The sequence below is a fragment of the Ranitomeya variabilis genome, chromosome 2 (assembly GCF_051348905.1).
Source record: "Ranitomeya variabilis isolate aRanVar5 chromosome 2, aRanVar5.hap1, whole genome shotgun sequence".
Lineage (NCBI taxonomy): Eukaryota > Metazoa > Chordata > Amphibia > Anura > Dendrobatidae > Ranitomeya > Ranitomeya variabilis.
Genome location: NC_135233.1, coordinates 591,505,106 through 591,522,493, shown reverse-complemented (window position 1 = coordinate 591,522,493; position 17,388 = coordinate 591,505,106). Strand labels below are relative to the sequence as shown.

Here is a 17,388-nt window from a genome sequence, read left to right as displayed (position 1 = left end):
GCCTCACAGACCCCCAAGGGTGAGGGAGTTCCTTTTGTTTTTCGTGACTAACGAAGCAAAACTTGATTCCAAAATGGATATAGAGAGAAGACGAGCCCAACGAGATCGGGTTCTGAGAGAGAGTAGTGGATTACATGAAGAGAAGGTATTGTTGTTCGCTTTAGGGCGAAAAGACACTATTCTGCCGAACATGGATACTGACGCCTCAGAAATGGCGTCCAAACGACAAAATCTAGAGAAAATGAGAAAGAACAAAAGACATGAGATCCTTACAGAGAGAAGGATCATGGAGAACCTCAAGGAGTCTCACTCTGTTGCCTCCGCTGAGCTTCAGAGGGCCATACTTACCTCCTTTAAAAAAATTGGAGATCTGGCCCCTGCAATAAGGATGAAGAATAAAGAAGCCATCCTAAATAAGCGGAGAAACATCAGCGCAGATATAAAGCTGGACGAGGTTCTCCAAGAAACTCCAAGACAGGTCTCATCCAGATCTGAAAGAAAAGACATCCAGGACCTGCAAAGAGCAGCAGCTAAAAAAAGAACTCGGGACGGCAGAGACTGGGTTATCCAACAGAGGAGACATCTAACCTATGCTACACCCATGATTAATGGGCATGATGCACTATGGAGATCCCAGTCATCGACTAAAACCATCTCCATCCCGAGTATTCTATTCCATCTGAGTGTTTCTTCACCAGAAAGAGCAATGGATGAAGATGAACCAGGCAAAATGCAAACAGGTCAGTAGAATAATACTGTGGGTGAGGGGGATTACACTCCTAATATTATGTACAGACATTAATTAATCAATGCTGACTTATGGAAGAACCGTCCTTGTTGTCCGTAGCAACCATTTAAATTTCAGTGTTCTATAGAATGTTAAGAAACGGAATCTGGTAAGAATCGTCGCTAGGGGCAACAGAGACATTTTTGCAATTAGACAGTTTTGATAAACAAAACACCAAATATTCGACATTTCCTGCTGATTTATATAGTTCTGCTTAAAATTGTAATATATGATCTGGAGCTATAATTATTAACGCCTTCTTGATTGGACATTTTTTAGTTTTTTTCCTCCCTTCTTCCAAAAGCCATAACTTTTTTTCTTCATTTGTCTTCTAATATAGCCGAATGTGGGCTTGTTTTTTTTTTAAGTGGGCCGAGTTGTAGTTTTGAATGACACCATTTGGTTTATCGTTGTTTTTTTTTTTTTTTAAATAAGGAAAAAAAAATTGTGTGGCAAAATTGTGGAGAAAAAAAAGGGGATTCCGACATTGTTTCTTTTAATTTTGTTAATTGTGTGGTAAAAATGACCCATAAAAAATTCTCCATGTCAGTTAGAATTCTGGTAATACCAAACATGCATGGTGGAAGAAATTAACGTTAGAAATGTAATTAAAAAAAAGACAATCGGTTTGTGCAGCCATATTCTAAGACATTGTAACTTTTTCATATTGATACCTCGATGGCGCTGTGTAAGGGCTTGCTTATTGTGCATGAAGCTGGAGCTTTTAATGTCTCCTTTCTTGGGCAGACAGGACATTGTGAAATCTTTTAATCACAATATTTAGATCAATATGGTGCCCCTAAAAAGCGCAAATTTAGAGTTTACATTTTTTTCTTATTTCAGTATTTACCGTTTGGCATAATTATTTTTATATTTTTGTATACTATACTAATGGAGTGATCCTGGTTATGCTTATTTTTCATTTTTATATATATTACTTGGAAAGGTTAAGTAATTAAAATTTATTTTTTTTTTATTTTTTTTATTTTTTTAAATTTATTTCATTTTTTAGTCTCTTTAGAACACTTGAACCTGTGATTTTCTCATCTCTTGTAATGGGACTGGATCGCTGTATTTGGCTTTAGTAATGTTCTCATATAAAATTAAGCCACACTGGTCTTAATAATTGGATGAAAGTGAAAAATAGGAGTTTTCAGCAGGCCCATAGGCCCATATAATCATTGCAACCAATAAACCCCTGTGTCCTCAGGGGATTAATGGGTGCTGGTGAGCACAAATCGGCAATCACTTAATTGACCTCTGTCAGCATTGAAATAGTTAAACTGCAACGATCAGAGTGTGCTCCATTCACTACAGTTTTAGGCAGGAGGCAGCTATGTAACACAGCTGGTATTAGCCTGGTAAAATGTATGCTCAGTGCCTGAGCCCGCTCCATACACTTAATGCACAACATTGCAAACATTTTCATTATGTGTTTTCAAAAAGATTAACAAATCTTCTATCATCTCAGCAGGTGCAAATCTTTTGATGCCCTCTGACATAGCAGACATGCCAGCACAAGACCTTGGTGATGCCAGATCCCCTATTTTACCAGTAAGAGAACTGGTTAACGTGGAAAATCCTGTTGACTTTTACAGCCTTAATTTACATGGTGATATTGGAAAAGGAAGCAATGGAAAGGTAAGAATGAATTTATACAAATCCGTGCTCCCCAATGTATTCTTCACCAGATACACAGGAGGATATACATTTTCACTACAGGATCTTCCTATGTAATGCTAATTGGGTTACACCAGTGATCCATTACACAGATCCCTATAATAGATGAGAGCTTGGACTGATCTTCTGTGATTTTTCTCCAGGTCCTCATGGCATCAGATCCAGTCAGCCAAGAACTGCTGGCCCTTAAGGTCATGGAAAAGAGTCGTTGTGATGAGGGCACATTCTCTACAGAGCTAAAGGTCCTAAGTATGGGCGCTGACTGCCGCTTCATAACATCTCTGCGGGGCTTTTTTGAAACACCACAAGTCTATATAATAGCCATGGAGTTTATGCCTGGAGGAGATCTGTTTAGCCAAATGGGAGAATCAATGATGTTCGAGACAGAGACAACAAGGTAAATGTGTTAGGCTGAATCATAATAATCTGCTGCCCATACATTGTGGTCCTAAAGTGTATGTAACCACTGATCCATTCTCTACTTTCTACTCCACAGGCGTTTTGCAGCAGAAATGGTTTGCGGAATCCAATTTCTCCATGAACACGGCGTGATACATGGGTAATCAGTTCATCTTCATAAATCTGTCCTCTTTGACTCTCTGTTGTCTCCTCCTTAAATATCGATTGTAGAAAGTTTTGTTCATGAGTTATCCTCACCATCAATGTCTGATCCTTTTCCCTGCAGTGACCTGAAGCCTCATAACATCCTCATCGATGACATGGGACATATAAAAATCTGTGACTTTGGTCTATCAGTCGTGAATGTGGGCAAGGATGACCTCTTAGAAGAACTTGTTGGCACGAAGGGTTACATCGCGCCTGAGGTAAGGAACCTCCCTGTGTGATTGACAGATAGTAGGATTGAGTCCTGACCTGAGTATCCTGCTCATATCTCATCACAGACCGGTCCTCATAGCCTCTGTGTGTAAATTCCCTCCCCGGTATATTCAGCTCATCTCCAATCTTATGTTCCTACAGGTAATGGATAGAGAAGGCTACAATCATCTGGCCGATTCCTTCTCATTTGGTGTCATCCTGTACATGATGATTGTGGGGAAGCGGCCATTCGATAGCAGTGGCACGATGGACGACTACCATGAGTCTTTGGACAATATCCCAGATTTCCCACCCTGGATCTCCAACGATGAGCTTGACATCCTAGAAGGGGTAAGTAGGATTAGGTGAAGAAGGATGATGGTAGATTATAAGGAAGGATATAGAGGACATGATGTTGACAGTCCATAGACTTTGAGTAATAACGTATCAGTAATAATACATAATATAATGATTAATATTCTCTCTCATCTTCCAGCTTCTCTGCAAAACTCCATCTGCTCGGTATGCCATAACATCGTTCATCCGAGAACGCCCATTCTTCCTCTCCATAAACTGGAGCGACGTGGAATCCGGCAGAGCCAAACCACCATTCCATTACGAAGATGTAAGTATAGCACATAGGGACATCCATAGTGTTACCACTGCCCAGTAGTACCCATACCCACCATACACCTCATCATTACATCCCCCCAGTATACAGTGTATATGTGAGGAGCCAGTTCTCGGAAGTGTAAATTTCTCATCTTAAAAAGGAGAAAAGCAGCACTCACCTTTAAAACTCACTTTTTTATTAACGTCCTTTATAACATATCGTAAGGAGAGAGAAGGATCAGATGCGGCTATTCAGAGAGACCAGTCAATATGTTTTACAGGACATTAATAAAGAAGTATTTTTTTACGGTGAGTGCAACTTTTCTTCATTTTTGCCCTGCAATTGTTTCCCCAGTTTGGTGTCTATTAAACTGAGCTCCCCTGTGGTTCATGGACCCTTTTATAAATGTGCAACCTGGAATATTGTAATCTCCACCCAGACTTTATGATAGTGTCGAGTCGCTTCAGTTTCTTTATTTTGAATATCTTTCTCTTCTTACAGTGATAATAGGCTGACATAAAATAACCCCATTCCAGCAACATCCAGGAATGAAGCTTTCCATTAATCGGATGAGACAACTGCACTGGACTTTATCATTTACCGGACTGTGACAAATACTACTGAGCTGCCACCACATAACAACCATGTAGATTCGAGCACCAAACATCCAGGGATTTATTCCGATCGCCATATTTGGGGTCAGGGAGGAATTTTTTTCCCCTGAGGATATTCCAACAACAAGTCCTCGGGGTTATTTTTCGCCTTCCTCTGGATCGAAATGGCAAGTAATTAAAGGCTGAAATTGAAGGACTTCTTTCAGCCAAACTTGCCATTTGGATGACTCATTTACAATGTGGTGGTAAAGAGACTACTACCGGATATGGACAAGCAGAAGGTAGCGGCTGCTCCTTCTCCACCAGATATGGACAGACAGAAGGCAGCGGCTGCTCCTTCTCCAACGGATATGGACAGACAGAAGGCAGCGGCTGCTCCTTCTCCACCGGATATGGCCAAAAAGAAGGCAGCGGCTGCTCCTTCTTATACTTGGTCATATACAGACACTACACGGCCATGGACAGAATGAAGAAGCGGCTGCTCCATCATTTACCTGCCATGGCCAGACAGAAGGCCATATGGTTGATTGCGGTGCTGTAGGAATCCAGGAAATCTCCAACTACACAGATCACATGTCACACATTCCTGCTCTTCTCTCCATGGTGTGTGATCCAGACCTGGATGTGCAAAAACAGCACAAGTGCCACCAAAGGCCTGAGGAGCGGAATCATCATCATCTGCTCTTTTCTATAGAAAGTGACTGTATCTACAGACTTTCTTATTTCATCTTTGCATGCTAATAACAACTTTCATGCAAAAAATAAATATATTGAACATCTATGGTTCTTCTAGATAGATTGTTCTAATATACAGAACTGCTTTTTGGCATTTTTATTAATATACTGATGACATAATGTAATTGTGGAAGGTGCTGAATATCACTCGTAAGGATTTCTGCATAGAGTAAAATATTTAAGTTCTAAAAAGAGATGAGAGAATTTAATCTACTCAAACTTTACAAGTATCCTCAGTTACTGCTCTCCCAGCAGCATAACTTCTGGAGAAGCAGAGGTTGAAGTTGCCCCAAGCCCCTCACTCAGACGAGCCCACCCAAAGCTTAACTGTATCGGTGAGGGCAACCAGATGATACAGAAAATCTTGAAAAGAATGGCAGGGGGACCCACTAGAAGAGCCCTGGGCAGGGATACGGGGGATAGTGCGACATGATGAAGTCATCACTTGGTGATTCTGATGTCCCTTTCGTGATTCGGCATGATGACATTACCGTGTTGGTCTACCTGCTCCTTGCCACTGTCGGCCAACAAACTTCCCAGTTTCTGGTGTTAGGTAAGTATATGATGTTTATTTTTTGTTTTATTAATACTTGTAAGGGGACTGTAGGGGCATTATACAGTGCAGTGACTTCTGTGGAGTATCATACAATATAGGGGGCATAGAGGTGTGTACAATTATTAACTGTTGGGGGATCATGTAGTATTGGGGGCTTTATACTTTGTAAGGACTACTCTGGGGGTATCATACAATGTGGGTAATACTGAAGGGGTATTATGCAATGTGGGAACTACTGTTTGGACCAACATACCATGTTGGGGGCAATATACTGTGTACCGTAAACTGTTGGGGGGAGCATACAGTATGGAGTGTTTTATACAATGCCAAATAGCGCCACAGGTTGTCCAGGAGCCACAGATGCCCTGACTCAGGTCTTAGAGGAGATCAGAACACCATCCGCAATCTTGAAAGGAAGCTGCTATACTCGGAATATATAGTGAAAGAAATAAGTATTTGATCCCTTGCTGAATTTGGAAGTTTGCGCACTGACAGACATGAACTGTCTATAATTTTAAGGGTAGATTAATTTTAATCATTGAGAGATAGAATATCAAAAATAAAATAAAATCCAGAAAATCACATTGTATAAATTATAGAAATGTATTTTCATTTTGGAGTGAGAAATAAGTATTTGATCCTCTACCAACCATTAAGAGTTCTGCCTCCTACAGACCAGTTAGATTCTCCTAAACATCAACTTGTTACCTGCATTAAAGACAGCTGTCTTACATATAGTTACCTTTATACAAGACTCCTGTCCACAGACTCAATTAATCAGTCAGACTCTAACCTCTACAACATGGGCAAGACCAAAGAGCTTTATAAGGATGTCAGGGACAAGATCATAGACCTGCACAAAGCTGGAATGGACTACAAAACCAAAAGTAAGACGCTGGGTGAGAAGGAGACAACTGTTGGTGCAATAGTAAGAAAATGTAATAAATACAAAATGACTGTCAAACGACATTGATCTAGGGTACCATGCAAACTCTCACCTTGTGGGGTTTCCTTGAACATGAGGAAGGTGAGAGATCAGCCTAAAACTACATGGGGGAACTTGTTAATGATGTCAAGGCAGCTGGGACCACAATCACCAAGAAAACCATTGGTAACTCATTGCACCGTAAAGGTTTACAATCCTGCTCAAGAAGGCACGTGTGCATGCCCGTCTGAAGCTTGCCAATGAACACCTGGATGATTCTGTGAGTGATTGGGAGAAGGTGCTGTGGTCAGATGAGACAAAAATTGAGGTCTTTGGCAATAACTCCACTCGCCTTGTTTGGAAGAAGGGAAATGCTCCATTGTCAAGCATGGAGGTGGAAACATTATGATTTGGCGTGTTTCTCTGCTAAGGGCACAGGACTACTTCACAGCATCAATGGGAGAATGGATGGAGCCATGTACCGTAAAATCCTGAGTAACAACCTCCTTCCCTCAGCCAGGACATTAAAAATAAGTCGTGGCTGGGTGTTCCAGGAAGACAATGAGCCAAAACATACAGCCAAGGCAACAAAGGAGTGGCTCAAAAAGAAGCACATTAAGGTCATGGAGTGGCCTAGCAAGTCTCCAGACCTTAATCTCATAGAAAACTTATGGAGGGAGTTGAAGATCCAAGTTGCCAAATGACTGTTAGGGGTCGAGTTCCCGCCTCTGCACAGGGGAAATCTCGGGCCATCTCCACTGCGGTCTCCCATTCTTCTCCTGCTGTAGTGGAGCCTGCTCAGCGGAGATGTCGGTCCCAGTGTCTCGCTCAGTCTAACTCTGTGCAAAGGGTTACTGCTGCTTTTCCAGCTTCTGCCATTGAAGCCAGTGCTGGGAAGTGGCGAGCAGACGCTTTTGGGACTAAGTCCTGCTTTTCCCCTTCTGAGCATGCCCAGAGTAAGATCTCTCATTGGAGATCGAGGATCACATGCTTAGATACTGCAGCAAAACCCATTGGTTCTCCAGGAAGGTCCTGAAGGTGCTCAGGCTTTGTGGCAGCCTCTCATTGGTCCTTCTAGGAAGGTCTTGTACTTGCTGCAGCTATAAAAGGTTTGCATGGCTGCACGGCCATGCGCTAGTATCAATCCAAGTATGTGTTTTGCGCCAGTGTGGTTATGTGTGAATGTATTCAGGGACCCGGCTGAAATAAGCCCCTAGAATACCGGCACCTCCGGTGAGGAGATTGTATGAATGTATTCAGGGACCCGGCTGAAATAAGCCCCTAGAATACCGGCACCTCCGGTGAGGAGATTGCGTGTTTGCATAACCACTGACTGCTATCAGTTCGGCAGTAAGCTTGTGCTCCTGTGAGGCTAACAGGGCGCAGTGCTTACTTTCACGGCTACTCTGTGAAGTAACAGAGCTAGTCTATACCGCCAAACAGTGCCACCATTCACTAGCAGCAGATTCCTTCTGCACGGAGGACCCCGGGCTGCGAATGCACCAATTATAATAAATATCTATATTTACTCAGTGCGTTCTGCTAGCCTTAACAGAATACTAGCGCCAGGGTCTGGCTAGTAAATGGCGGATGATCAGCGTTTACAGCGGTACATCCAGCAGCTGGAGGGTAGGTTGGCGGCTCTCGAGTGCACAACTTCAGCTGTGGATGTTACCTGTTATGATCCTTAGTGGCTGAGGATCACAGAATGAACTAGCTAAGTTACTGAACATAGAACGAGCTCTAGGGAGGTGGTAACTGGACTGACCGCAAATCTGATCCTAACCAAACACACTGAAGGTAGCCGGTGAACGTGCCTAAAGTCCTGGACGTCTCGACGCAGCCTGAGAAACTGGCTACCCCTATAGAGAAAGTAAGACCTCACTTGCCTCAGAGAAATGACCCCAAAGATATAGGAAGCCCCCAACAAATAATAACGGTGAGGTAAGGGGAAAATACAAAACGTAGAAATGAAAACAGATTCAGCAAATGAGGCCCACTAATACTAGATAGCAGAAGACAGGCAGGGAACTGTGCGGTCAGTAAAAAACCCTATACAAAATATCCACGCTGAGAATTCAAGAACCCCCACACCAACTAACGGTGTGAGGGGAGAAACTCAGCCCCCTAGAGCTACCAGCAAGCAAGGAAATCACATATTAGCAAGCTGGACAAGGACAAATAAATAACCAAGGAACATATTGAACACTGATGATCAAAAAATGAACAAACAGAAAACTTAGCTTCTCTTGGAGAGACTGGTAACCAAGGTAGGCAGGAGAGATCAAAATAGCACTGAATACTTTGACAGCAGGCAACAACTGATAGTCCAGATGAGCTAAATAGGAAACCAGCTAACATAACGAGACAGCTGATCCAGCCTCAGACCTGCAGAATGACACAAAGAGCCACCAGAGGGAGCCCAAAGACAGCACTCACACAGTACCACTTGTGACCACAAGAGGGAGCCCAAAAACAGAGTTCACAACAGTACCCCCCCCCTTGAGGAGGGGTCACCGAACCCTCATCAAACCCCCCAGGGCGATCAGGATGAGCAACATGGAAGGCATGAACCAAATCAGCCGCATGAACATCAGAGGCGACAACCCAGGAATTATCCTCCTGACCATAGCCCTTCCACTTAACCAAATACTGAAGCCTCCGTCTAGAAATACGAGAATCCAAGATCTTCTCCACCACATACTCCAATTCGCCCTCAACCAGCACCGGGGCAGGGGGCTCAACAGAAGGAACCACAGGCACCACATACCTCCGCAACAAAGACCTATGGAACACGTTATGAATGGCAAACGACGCTGGGAGGTCCAGACGAAATGACACTGGGTTAAGGATTTCCAAAATCTTATAAGGACCGATGAAGCGAGGCTTGAATTTAGGAGAGGAGACCTTCATAGGAACATACCGAGAAGACAGCCATACCAAATCCCCAACATGAAGTCGGGGACCCACACCGCGACGGCGGTTGGCAAAGCGCTGAGCCTTCTCCTGTGACAACTTTAAATTGTCCACCACATGGTTCCAAATCTGCTGCAACCTATCCACCACAGAATCCACCCCAGGACAGTCAGAAGGCTCGACCTGACCCGAGGAGAAACGAGGATGAAAACCGGAATTGCAGAAAAAAGGCGAAACCAAAGTAGCAGAACTAGCCCGATTATTAAGGGCAAACTCGGCCAATGGCAAAAAAGTCACCCAATCATCCTGATCAGCAGAAACAAAACATCTTAAATAAGTTTCCAAGGTCTGATTAGTTCGCTCGGTTTGGCCATTCGTCTGAGGATGGAAGGCCAACGAAAAAGACAAATCAATGCCCATCTTAGTACAAAAGATCCGCCAAAATCTGGACACGAATTGGGATCCTCTGTCAGACACAATATTTTCAGGGATGCCGTGCAAGCGGACCACATTCTGAAAAAATAGAGGAACCAAATCGGAGGAGGAAGGCAACTTAGGCAAGGGCACCAAATGGACCATTTTGGAAAAACGATCACACACCACCCAGATGACAGACATTCTCTGAGAGACTGGAAGATCCGAAATAAAATCCATGGAAATGTGCGTCCAAGGCCTCTTCGGGACAGGCAAAGGCAAAAGCAAACCGCTGGCACGAGAACAGCAAGGCTTAGCCCGAGCACAAATCCCACAGGACTGCACAAAGGAACGCACATCCCGCGACAAGGAAGGCCACTAGAAGGACCTAGCCACCAAATCTCTGGTACCAAAAATCCCAGGATGGCCTGCCAACACCGAAGAATGAACCTCGGAAATAACTTTGCTGGTCCATCTATCTGGAACAAACAGTCTCTCTGGTGGGCAACGGTCAGGTCTATCCGCCTGAAATTTCTGCAGCACTCGTCGCAAATCTGGGGAAATGGCAGACAAAATCATTCCCTCTCTGAGGATACCAGCCGGCTCTGAAACTCCCGGAGAGTCAGGCACAAAACTCCTAGAAAGCGCATCAGCCTTCACATTCTTCGAACCAGGCAGGTACGAGACCACGAAATCGAAACGGGAGAAAAACAACGACCAACGAGCCTGTCTAGGATTCAGCCGCTTGGCAGACTCGAGATAAATCAGATTTTTGTGATCAGTCAAGACCACCACACGATGCTTAGCTCCCTCGAGCCAATGTCGCCTGTTATGGTTCTCAATGGCAAGAGAACATAGCCCAGCAAACATAAGAACTAGCTCTTGGAAGGATAGAAACTAAACTGACCATGAACTAAACCTGCCGCACAACTAACAGTAGCCGGGTAGCGTAGCCTGCGTTTTATCCCTAGACGCCCAGCGCCGGCCGGAGGACTAACTAATCCTGGCAGAGGAAAATATAGTCCTGGCTCACCTCTAGAGAAATTTCCCCGAAAGGCAGACAGAGGCCCCCACAAATATTGGCGGTGATTTTAGATGAAATGACAAACGTAGTATGAAAATAGGTTTAGCAAAATTGAGGTCCGCTTACTAGATAGCAGGAAGACAGAAAGGGCACTTTCATGGTCAGCTGAAAACCCTATCAAAACACCATCCTGAAATTACTTTAAGACTCTAGTATTAACTCATAACATCAGAGTGGCAATTTCAGATCACAAGAGCTTTCCAGACACAGAAACGAAACTACAGCTGTGAACTGGAACAAAATGCAAAAACAAACAAGGACTAAAGTCCAACTTAGCTGGGAGTTGTCTAGCAGCAGGAACATGCACAGAAAGGCTTCTGATTACAATGTTGACCGGCATGGAAGTGACAGAGGAGCAAGGCTAAATAGCGACTCCCACATCCTGATGGAAACAGGTGAACAGAGAGGATGATGCACACCAGTTCAATTCCACCAGTGGCCACCGGGGGAGCCCAAAATCCAATTTCACAACAGTACCCCCCCCTCAAGGAGGGGGCACCGAACCCTCACCAGAACCACCAGGGCGATCAGGATGAGCCCTATGAAAGGCACGGACCAAATCGGAGGCATGAACATCAGAGGCAGTCACCCAAGAATTATCCTCCTGACCGTATCCCTTCCATTTGACCAGATACTGGAGTTTCCGTCTGGAAACACGGGAGTCCAAGATTTTTTCCACAACGTACTCCAACTCGCCTTCAACCAACACCGGAGCAGGAGGCTCAACGGAAGGCACAACCGGTACCTCATACCTGCGCAATAATGACCGATGAAAAACATTATGAATAGAAAAAGATGCAGGGAGGTCCAAACGGAAGGACACAGGGTTAAGAATCTCCAATATCTTGTACGGGCCGCGGGCCGATGAACCGAGGCTTAAACTTGGGAGAAGAAACCCTCATAGGGACAAAACGAGAAGACAACCACACCAAGTCCCCAACACAAAGCCGAGGACCAACCCGACGCCGGCGGTTGGCAAAAAGCTGAGTCTTCTCCTGGGACAACTTCAAATTGTCCACTACCTGCCCCCAAATCTGATGCAACCTCTCCACCACAGCATCCACTCCAGGACAATCCGAAGATTCCACCTGACCAGAAGAAAATCGAGGATGAAACCCCGAATTACAGAAAAAGGGAGACACCAAGGTGGCAGAGCTGGCCCGATTATTGAGGGCAAACTCCGCTAAAGGCAAAAAAGCAACCCAATCATCCTGATCTGCAGACACAAAACACCTCAAATATGTCTCCAAGGTCTGATTCGTCCGCTCGGTCTGGCCATTAGTCTGAGGATGGAAAGCAGACGAGAAAGACAAATCTATGCCCATCCTAGCACAGAATGCTCGCCAAAATCTAGACACGAATTGGGTACCTCTGTCAGAAACGATATTCTCCGGAATACCATGTAAACGGACCACATTTTGAAAAAACAGAGGAAACAACTCGGAAGAAGAAGGCAACTTAGGCAGGGGAACCAAATGGACCATCTTAGAGAAACGATCACACACCACCCAGATGACAGACATCTTCTGAGAAACAGGAAGATCCGAAATAAAATCCATCGAGATGTGCGTCCAGGGCCTCTTCGGAATAGGCAAGGGCAACAACAATCCACTAGCCCGAGAACAACAAGGCTTGGCCCGAGCACAAACGTCACAAGACTGCACAAAGCCTCGCACATCTCGAGACAAGGAAGGCCACCAGAAGGACCTTGCCACCAAATCCCTGGTACCAAAGATTCCAGGATGACCTGCCAACGCAGAAGAATGAACCTCAGAAATGACTTTACTGGTCCAATCATCAGGAACAAACAGTCTACCAGGTGGGCAACGATCAGGTCTATCCGCCTGAAACTCCTGCAAGGCCCGCCGCAGGTCTGGAGAAACGGCAGACAATATCACTCCATCCTTAAGGATACCTGTAGGTTCAGAATTACCAGGGGAGTCAGGCTCAAAACTCCTAGAAAGGGCATCCGCCTTAACATTCTTAGAACCCGGCAGGTAGGACACCACAAAATTAAACCGAGAGAAAAACAACGACCAGCGCGCCTGTCTAGGATTCAGGCGTCTGGCGGACTCAAGATAAATTAGATTTTTGTGGTCAGTCAATACCACCACCTGATGTCTAGCCCCCTCAAGCCAATGACGCCACTCCTCAAAAGCCCACTTCATGGCCAAAAGCTCCCGATTCCCAACATCATAATTCCGCTCGGCGCGTGAAAATTTACGCGAGAAAAAAGCACAAGGTCTCATCACGGAGCAATCGGAACTTCTCTGCGACAAAACCGCCCCAGCTCCGATTTCAGAAGCGTCGACCTCAACCTGAAAAGGAAGGGCAACATCAGGCTGACGCAACACAGGGGCGGAAGAAAAGCGGCGCTTAAGCTCCCGAAAGGCCTCCACAGCAGCAGGGGACCAATCAGCAACATCAGCACCCTTCTTAGTCAAATCAGTCAATGGTTTAACAACATCAGAAAAACCAGCAATAAATCGACGATAAAAGTTAGCAAAGCCCAAAAATTTCTGAAGACTCTTAAGAGAAGAGGGTTGCGTCCAATCACAAATAGCCTGAACCTTGACAGGATCCGTCTCGATGGAAGAGGGGGAAAAAATATATCCCAAAAAGGAAATCTTTTGAACCCCAAAAACGCACTTAGAACCCTTCACACACAAGGAATTAGACCGCAAAACCTGAAAAACCCTCCTGACCTGCTGGACATGAGAGTCCCAGTCATCCGAAAAAATCAAAATGTCATCCAGATACACAATCATAAATTTATCCAAATAATCACGGAAAATGTCATGCATAAAGGACTGAAAGACTGAAGGGGCATTTGAAAGACCAAAAGGCATCACCAAATACTCAAAGTGGCCCTCGGGCGTATTAAATGCGGTTTTCCACTCATCCCCCTGCTTAATTCGCACCAAATTATACGCCCCACGGAGATCAATCTTAGAGAACCACTTGGCCCCCTTTATGCGAGCAAACAAATCAGTCAGCAGTGGCAACGGATATTGATATTTAACCGTGATTTTATTCAAAAGCCGATAATCAATGCACGGCCTCAAAGAGCCATCTTTCTTAGCCACAAAGAAAAAACCGGCTCCTAAGGGAGATGACGAAGGACGAATATGTCCCTTTTCCAAGGACTCCTTTATATATTCTCGCATAGCAGCATGTTCAGGCACAGACAGATTAAATAAACGACCCTTAGGGTATTTACTACCCGGAATCAAATCTATGGCACAATCGCACTCCCGGTGCGGAGGTAATGAACCAAGCTTAGGTTCTTCAAAAACGTCACGATATTCAGTCAAGAATTCAGGAATCTCAGAGGGAATAGATGATGAAATGGAAACCACAGGTACGTCCCCATGCGTCCCCTTACATCCCCAGCTTAACACAGACATAGCTTTCCAGTCAAGGACTGGGTTATGAGATTGCAGCCATGGCAATCCAAGCACCAACACATCATGTAGGTTATACAGCACAAGAAAGCGAATAATCTCCTGGTGATCCGGATTAATCCGCATAGTTACTTGTGTCCAGTATTGTGGTTTATTGCTAGCCAATGGGGTGGAGTCAATCCCCTTCAGGGGTATAGGAGTTTCAAGAGGCTCTAAATCATACCCACAGCGTTTGGCAAAGGACCAATCCATAAGACTCAAAGCGGCGCCAGAGTCGACATAGGCATCCGCGGTAATAGATGATAAGGAACAAATCAGGGTCACAGATAGAATAAACTTAGACTGTAAAGTGCCAATTGAAACAGACTTATCAAGCTTCTTAGTACGCTTAGAGCATGCTGATATAACATGAGTTGAATCACCGCAATAGAAGCACAACCCATTTTTTCGTCTAAAATTCTGCCGTTCACTTCTGGACAGAATTCTATCACATTGCATATTCTCTGGCGTCTTCTCAGTAGACACCGCCAAATGGTGCACAGGTTTGCGCTCCCGCAGACGCCTATCGATCTGGATAGCCATTGTCATGGACTCATTCAGACCCGCAGGCACAGGGAACCCCACCATAACATCCTTAATGGCATCAGAGAGACCCTCTCTGAAATTCGCCGCCAGGGCGCACTCATTCCACTGAGTAAGCACAGCCCATTTACGGAATTTCTGGCAATATATTTCAGCTTCGTCTTGCCCCTGAGATAGGGACATCAAGGTCTTTTCCGCCTGAAGTTCTAACTGAGGTTCCTCATAAAGCAACCCCAAGGCCAGAAAAAACGCATCCACATTGAGCAACGCAGGATCCCCTGGAGCCAATGCAAAAGCCCAATCCTGAGGGTCGCCCCGGAGCAAGGAAATCACAATCCTGACCTGCTGAGCAGGATCTCCAGCAGAGCGAGATTTCAGGGACAAAAACAACTTGCAATTATTTTTGAAATTTTGAAAGCAAGATCTATTCCCCGAGAAAAATTCAGGCAAAGGAATTCTGGGTTCAGATATAGGAACATGAACAACAAAATCTTGTAAATTTTGAACTTTCGTGGTGAGATTATTCAAACCTGCAGCTAAACTCTGAATATCCATTTTAAACAGGTGAACACAGAGCCATTCCAGGATTAGAAGGAGAGAGAGAGAGAAAGGCTGCAATATAGGCAGACTTGCAAGAGATTCAATTACAAGCACACTAGAACTGAAAAAAAAAAAAAATCTTCAGCAGACTTCTCTTTTCTCTCCTTTCTCTGTCAATTAATTTAACCCTTTTTGGGCCGGTCAAACTGTTATGGTTCTCAATGGCAAGAGAACATAGCCCAGCAAACATAAGAACTAGCTCTTGGAAGGATAGAAACTAAACTGACCATGAACTAAACCTGCCGCACAACTAACAGTAGCCGGGTAGCGTAGCCTGCGTTTTATCCCTAGACGCCCAGCGCCGGCCGGAGGACTAACTAATCCTGGCAGAGGAAAATATAGTCCTGGCTCACCTCTAGAGAAATTTCCCCGAAAGGCAGACAGAGGCCCCCACAAATATTGGCGGTGATTTTAGATGAAATGACAAACGTAGTATGAAAATAGGTTTAGCAAAATTGAGGTCCGCTTACTAGATAGCAGGAAGACAGAAAGGGCACTTTCATGGTCAGCTGAAAACCCTATCAAAACACCATCCTGAAATTACTTTAAGACTCTAGTATTAACTCATAACATCAGAGTGGCAATTTCAGATCACAAGAGCTTTCCAGACACAGAAACGAAACTACAGCTGTGAACTGGAACAAAATGCAAAAACAAACAAGGACTAAAGTCCAACTTAGCTGGGAGTTGTCTAGCAGCAGGAACATGCACAGAAAGGCTTCTGATTACAATGTTGACCGGCATGGAAGTGACAGAGGAGCAAGGCTAAATAGCGACTCCCACATCCTGATGGAAACAGGTGAACAGAGAGGATGATGCACACCAGTTCAATTCCACCAGTGGCCACCGGGGGAGCCCAAAATCCAATTTCACAACAGTCGCCACTCCTCAAATGCCCACTTCATAGCCAACAACTCCCGATTACCAACATCATAATTCCGCTCGGCAGGCGAAAACTTTCTCGAAAAGAAAGCACAAGGCTTCATCACAGAGCAATCAGAGCTTCTCTGCGACAAAACAGCCCCTGCTTCAATCTCAGAAGCATCAACCTCGACCTGAAAAGGAAGAGAGACATCAGGCTGACACAAAACTGGAGCCGAAGAAAACGGCGCTTCAGCTCCTGAAAGGCCTCCACGGCCGCAGGAGACCAATTAGTCACATGAGAACCCTTCTTGGTCAAATCCGTCAAGGGTTTAACCACGCCAGAAAAATTAGCAATGAAGCGACGGTAAAAATTAGCAAAACCCAAGAACTTCTGAAGACTCTTAACAGATGTAGGCTGAGTCCAGTCATGAATAGCCTGAACCTTGACTGGGTCCATCTCAATAGTAGAAGGAGAAAAAATAAAACCCAAAAAGGAAACCTTCTGTACTCCGAAAAGACATTTTGAGCCCTTCACAAATAAGGCATTAGCACGTAGGACCTGAAATACCATCCTGACCTGCTTCACATGGGACTCCCAGTCTTCAGAAAAGACCAAAATGTCATCCAGATACACAATCATAAATTTATCCAGATATTCTCGGAAGATGTCATGCATGAAGGACTGGAATACAGAAGGAGCATTAGAGAGTCCAAAAGGCATCACCAAGTACTCAAAATGGCCTTCGGGCGTATTAAATGCTGTTTTCCATTCATCCCCCTGCTTAATACGCACAAGGT

At 44.6% G+C, this 17,388-nt stretch overlaps 1 protein-coding gene across 2 annotated transcripts; it reads left to right on the top strand.

The window, feature by feature from the left end:
• Positions 1–5,181, top strand: LOC143809746 (serine/threonine-protein kinase Sgk1-like). Of its 2 annotated transcripts, none has more exons than XM_077292770.1 (8): positions 1–740; positions 2,262–2,428; positions 2,611–2,864; positions 2,964–3,026; positions 3,153–3,291; positions 3,446–3,634; positions 3,780–3,908; positions 4,398–5,181. In XM_077292770.1, exons 1-8 carry the CDS (start codon positions 74–76, stop codon positions 4,398–4,400), a joined length of 1,611 nt encoding a protein of 536 aa, XP_077148885.1. In that variant the 5' UTR covers positions 1–73; the 3' UTR covers positions 4,401–5,181. The 2 variants fall into 2 exon arrangements, with proteins under 2 accessions (XP_077148885.1, XP_077148884.1); XM_077292769.1 differs by having other exon boundaries at positions 2,259–2,428.
• Positions 5,182–17,388: the final 12,207 nt, after the last annotated feature.

Bases quoted from the DNA above. Each gene is read 5' to 3' on its own strand.
- LOC143809746 (XM_077292769.1), top strand. From the start codon at position 74: ATGGATATAGAGAGAAGACGAGCCCAACGAGATCGGGTTCTGAGAGAG. The intron at 2,429-2,610 runs GTAAGAATGAAT...ATTTTTCTCCAG, and splicing joins GAAAAGGAAGCAATGGAAAG to GTCCTCATGGCATCAGATCC. The intron at 3,027-3,152 runs GTAATCAGTTCA...TTTTCCCTGCAG, and splicing joins GAACACGGCGTGATACATGG to TGACCTGAAGCCTCATAACA.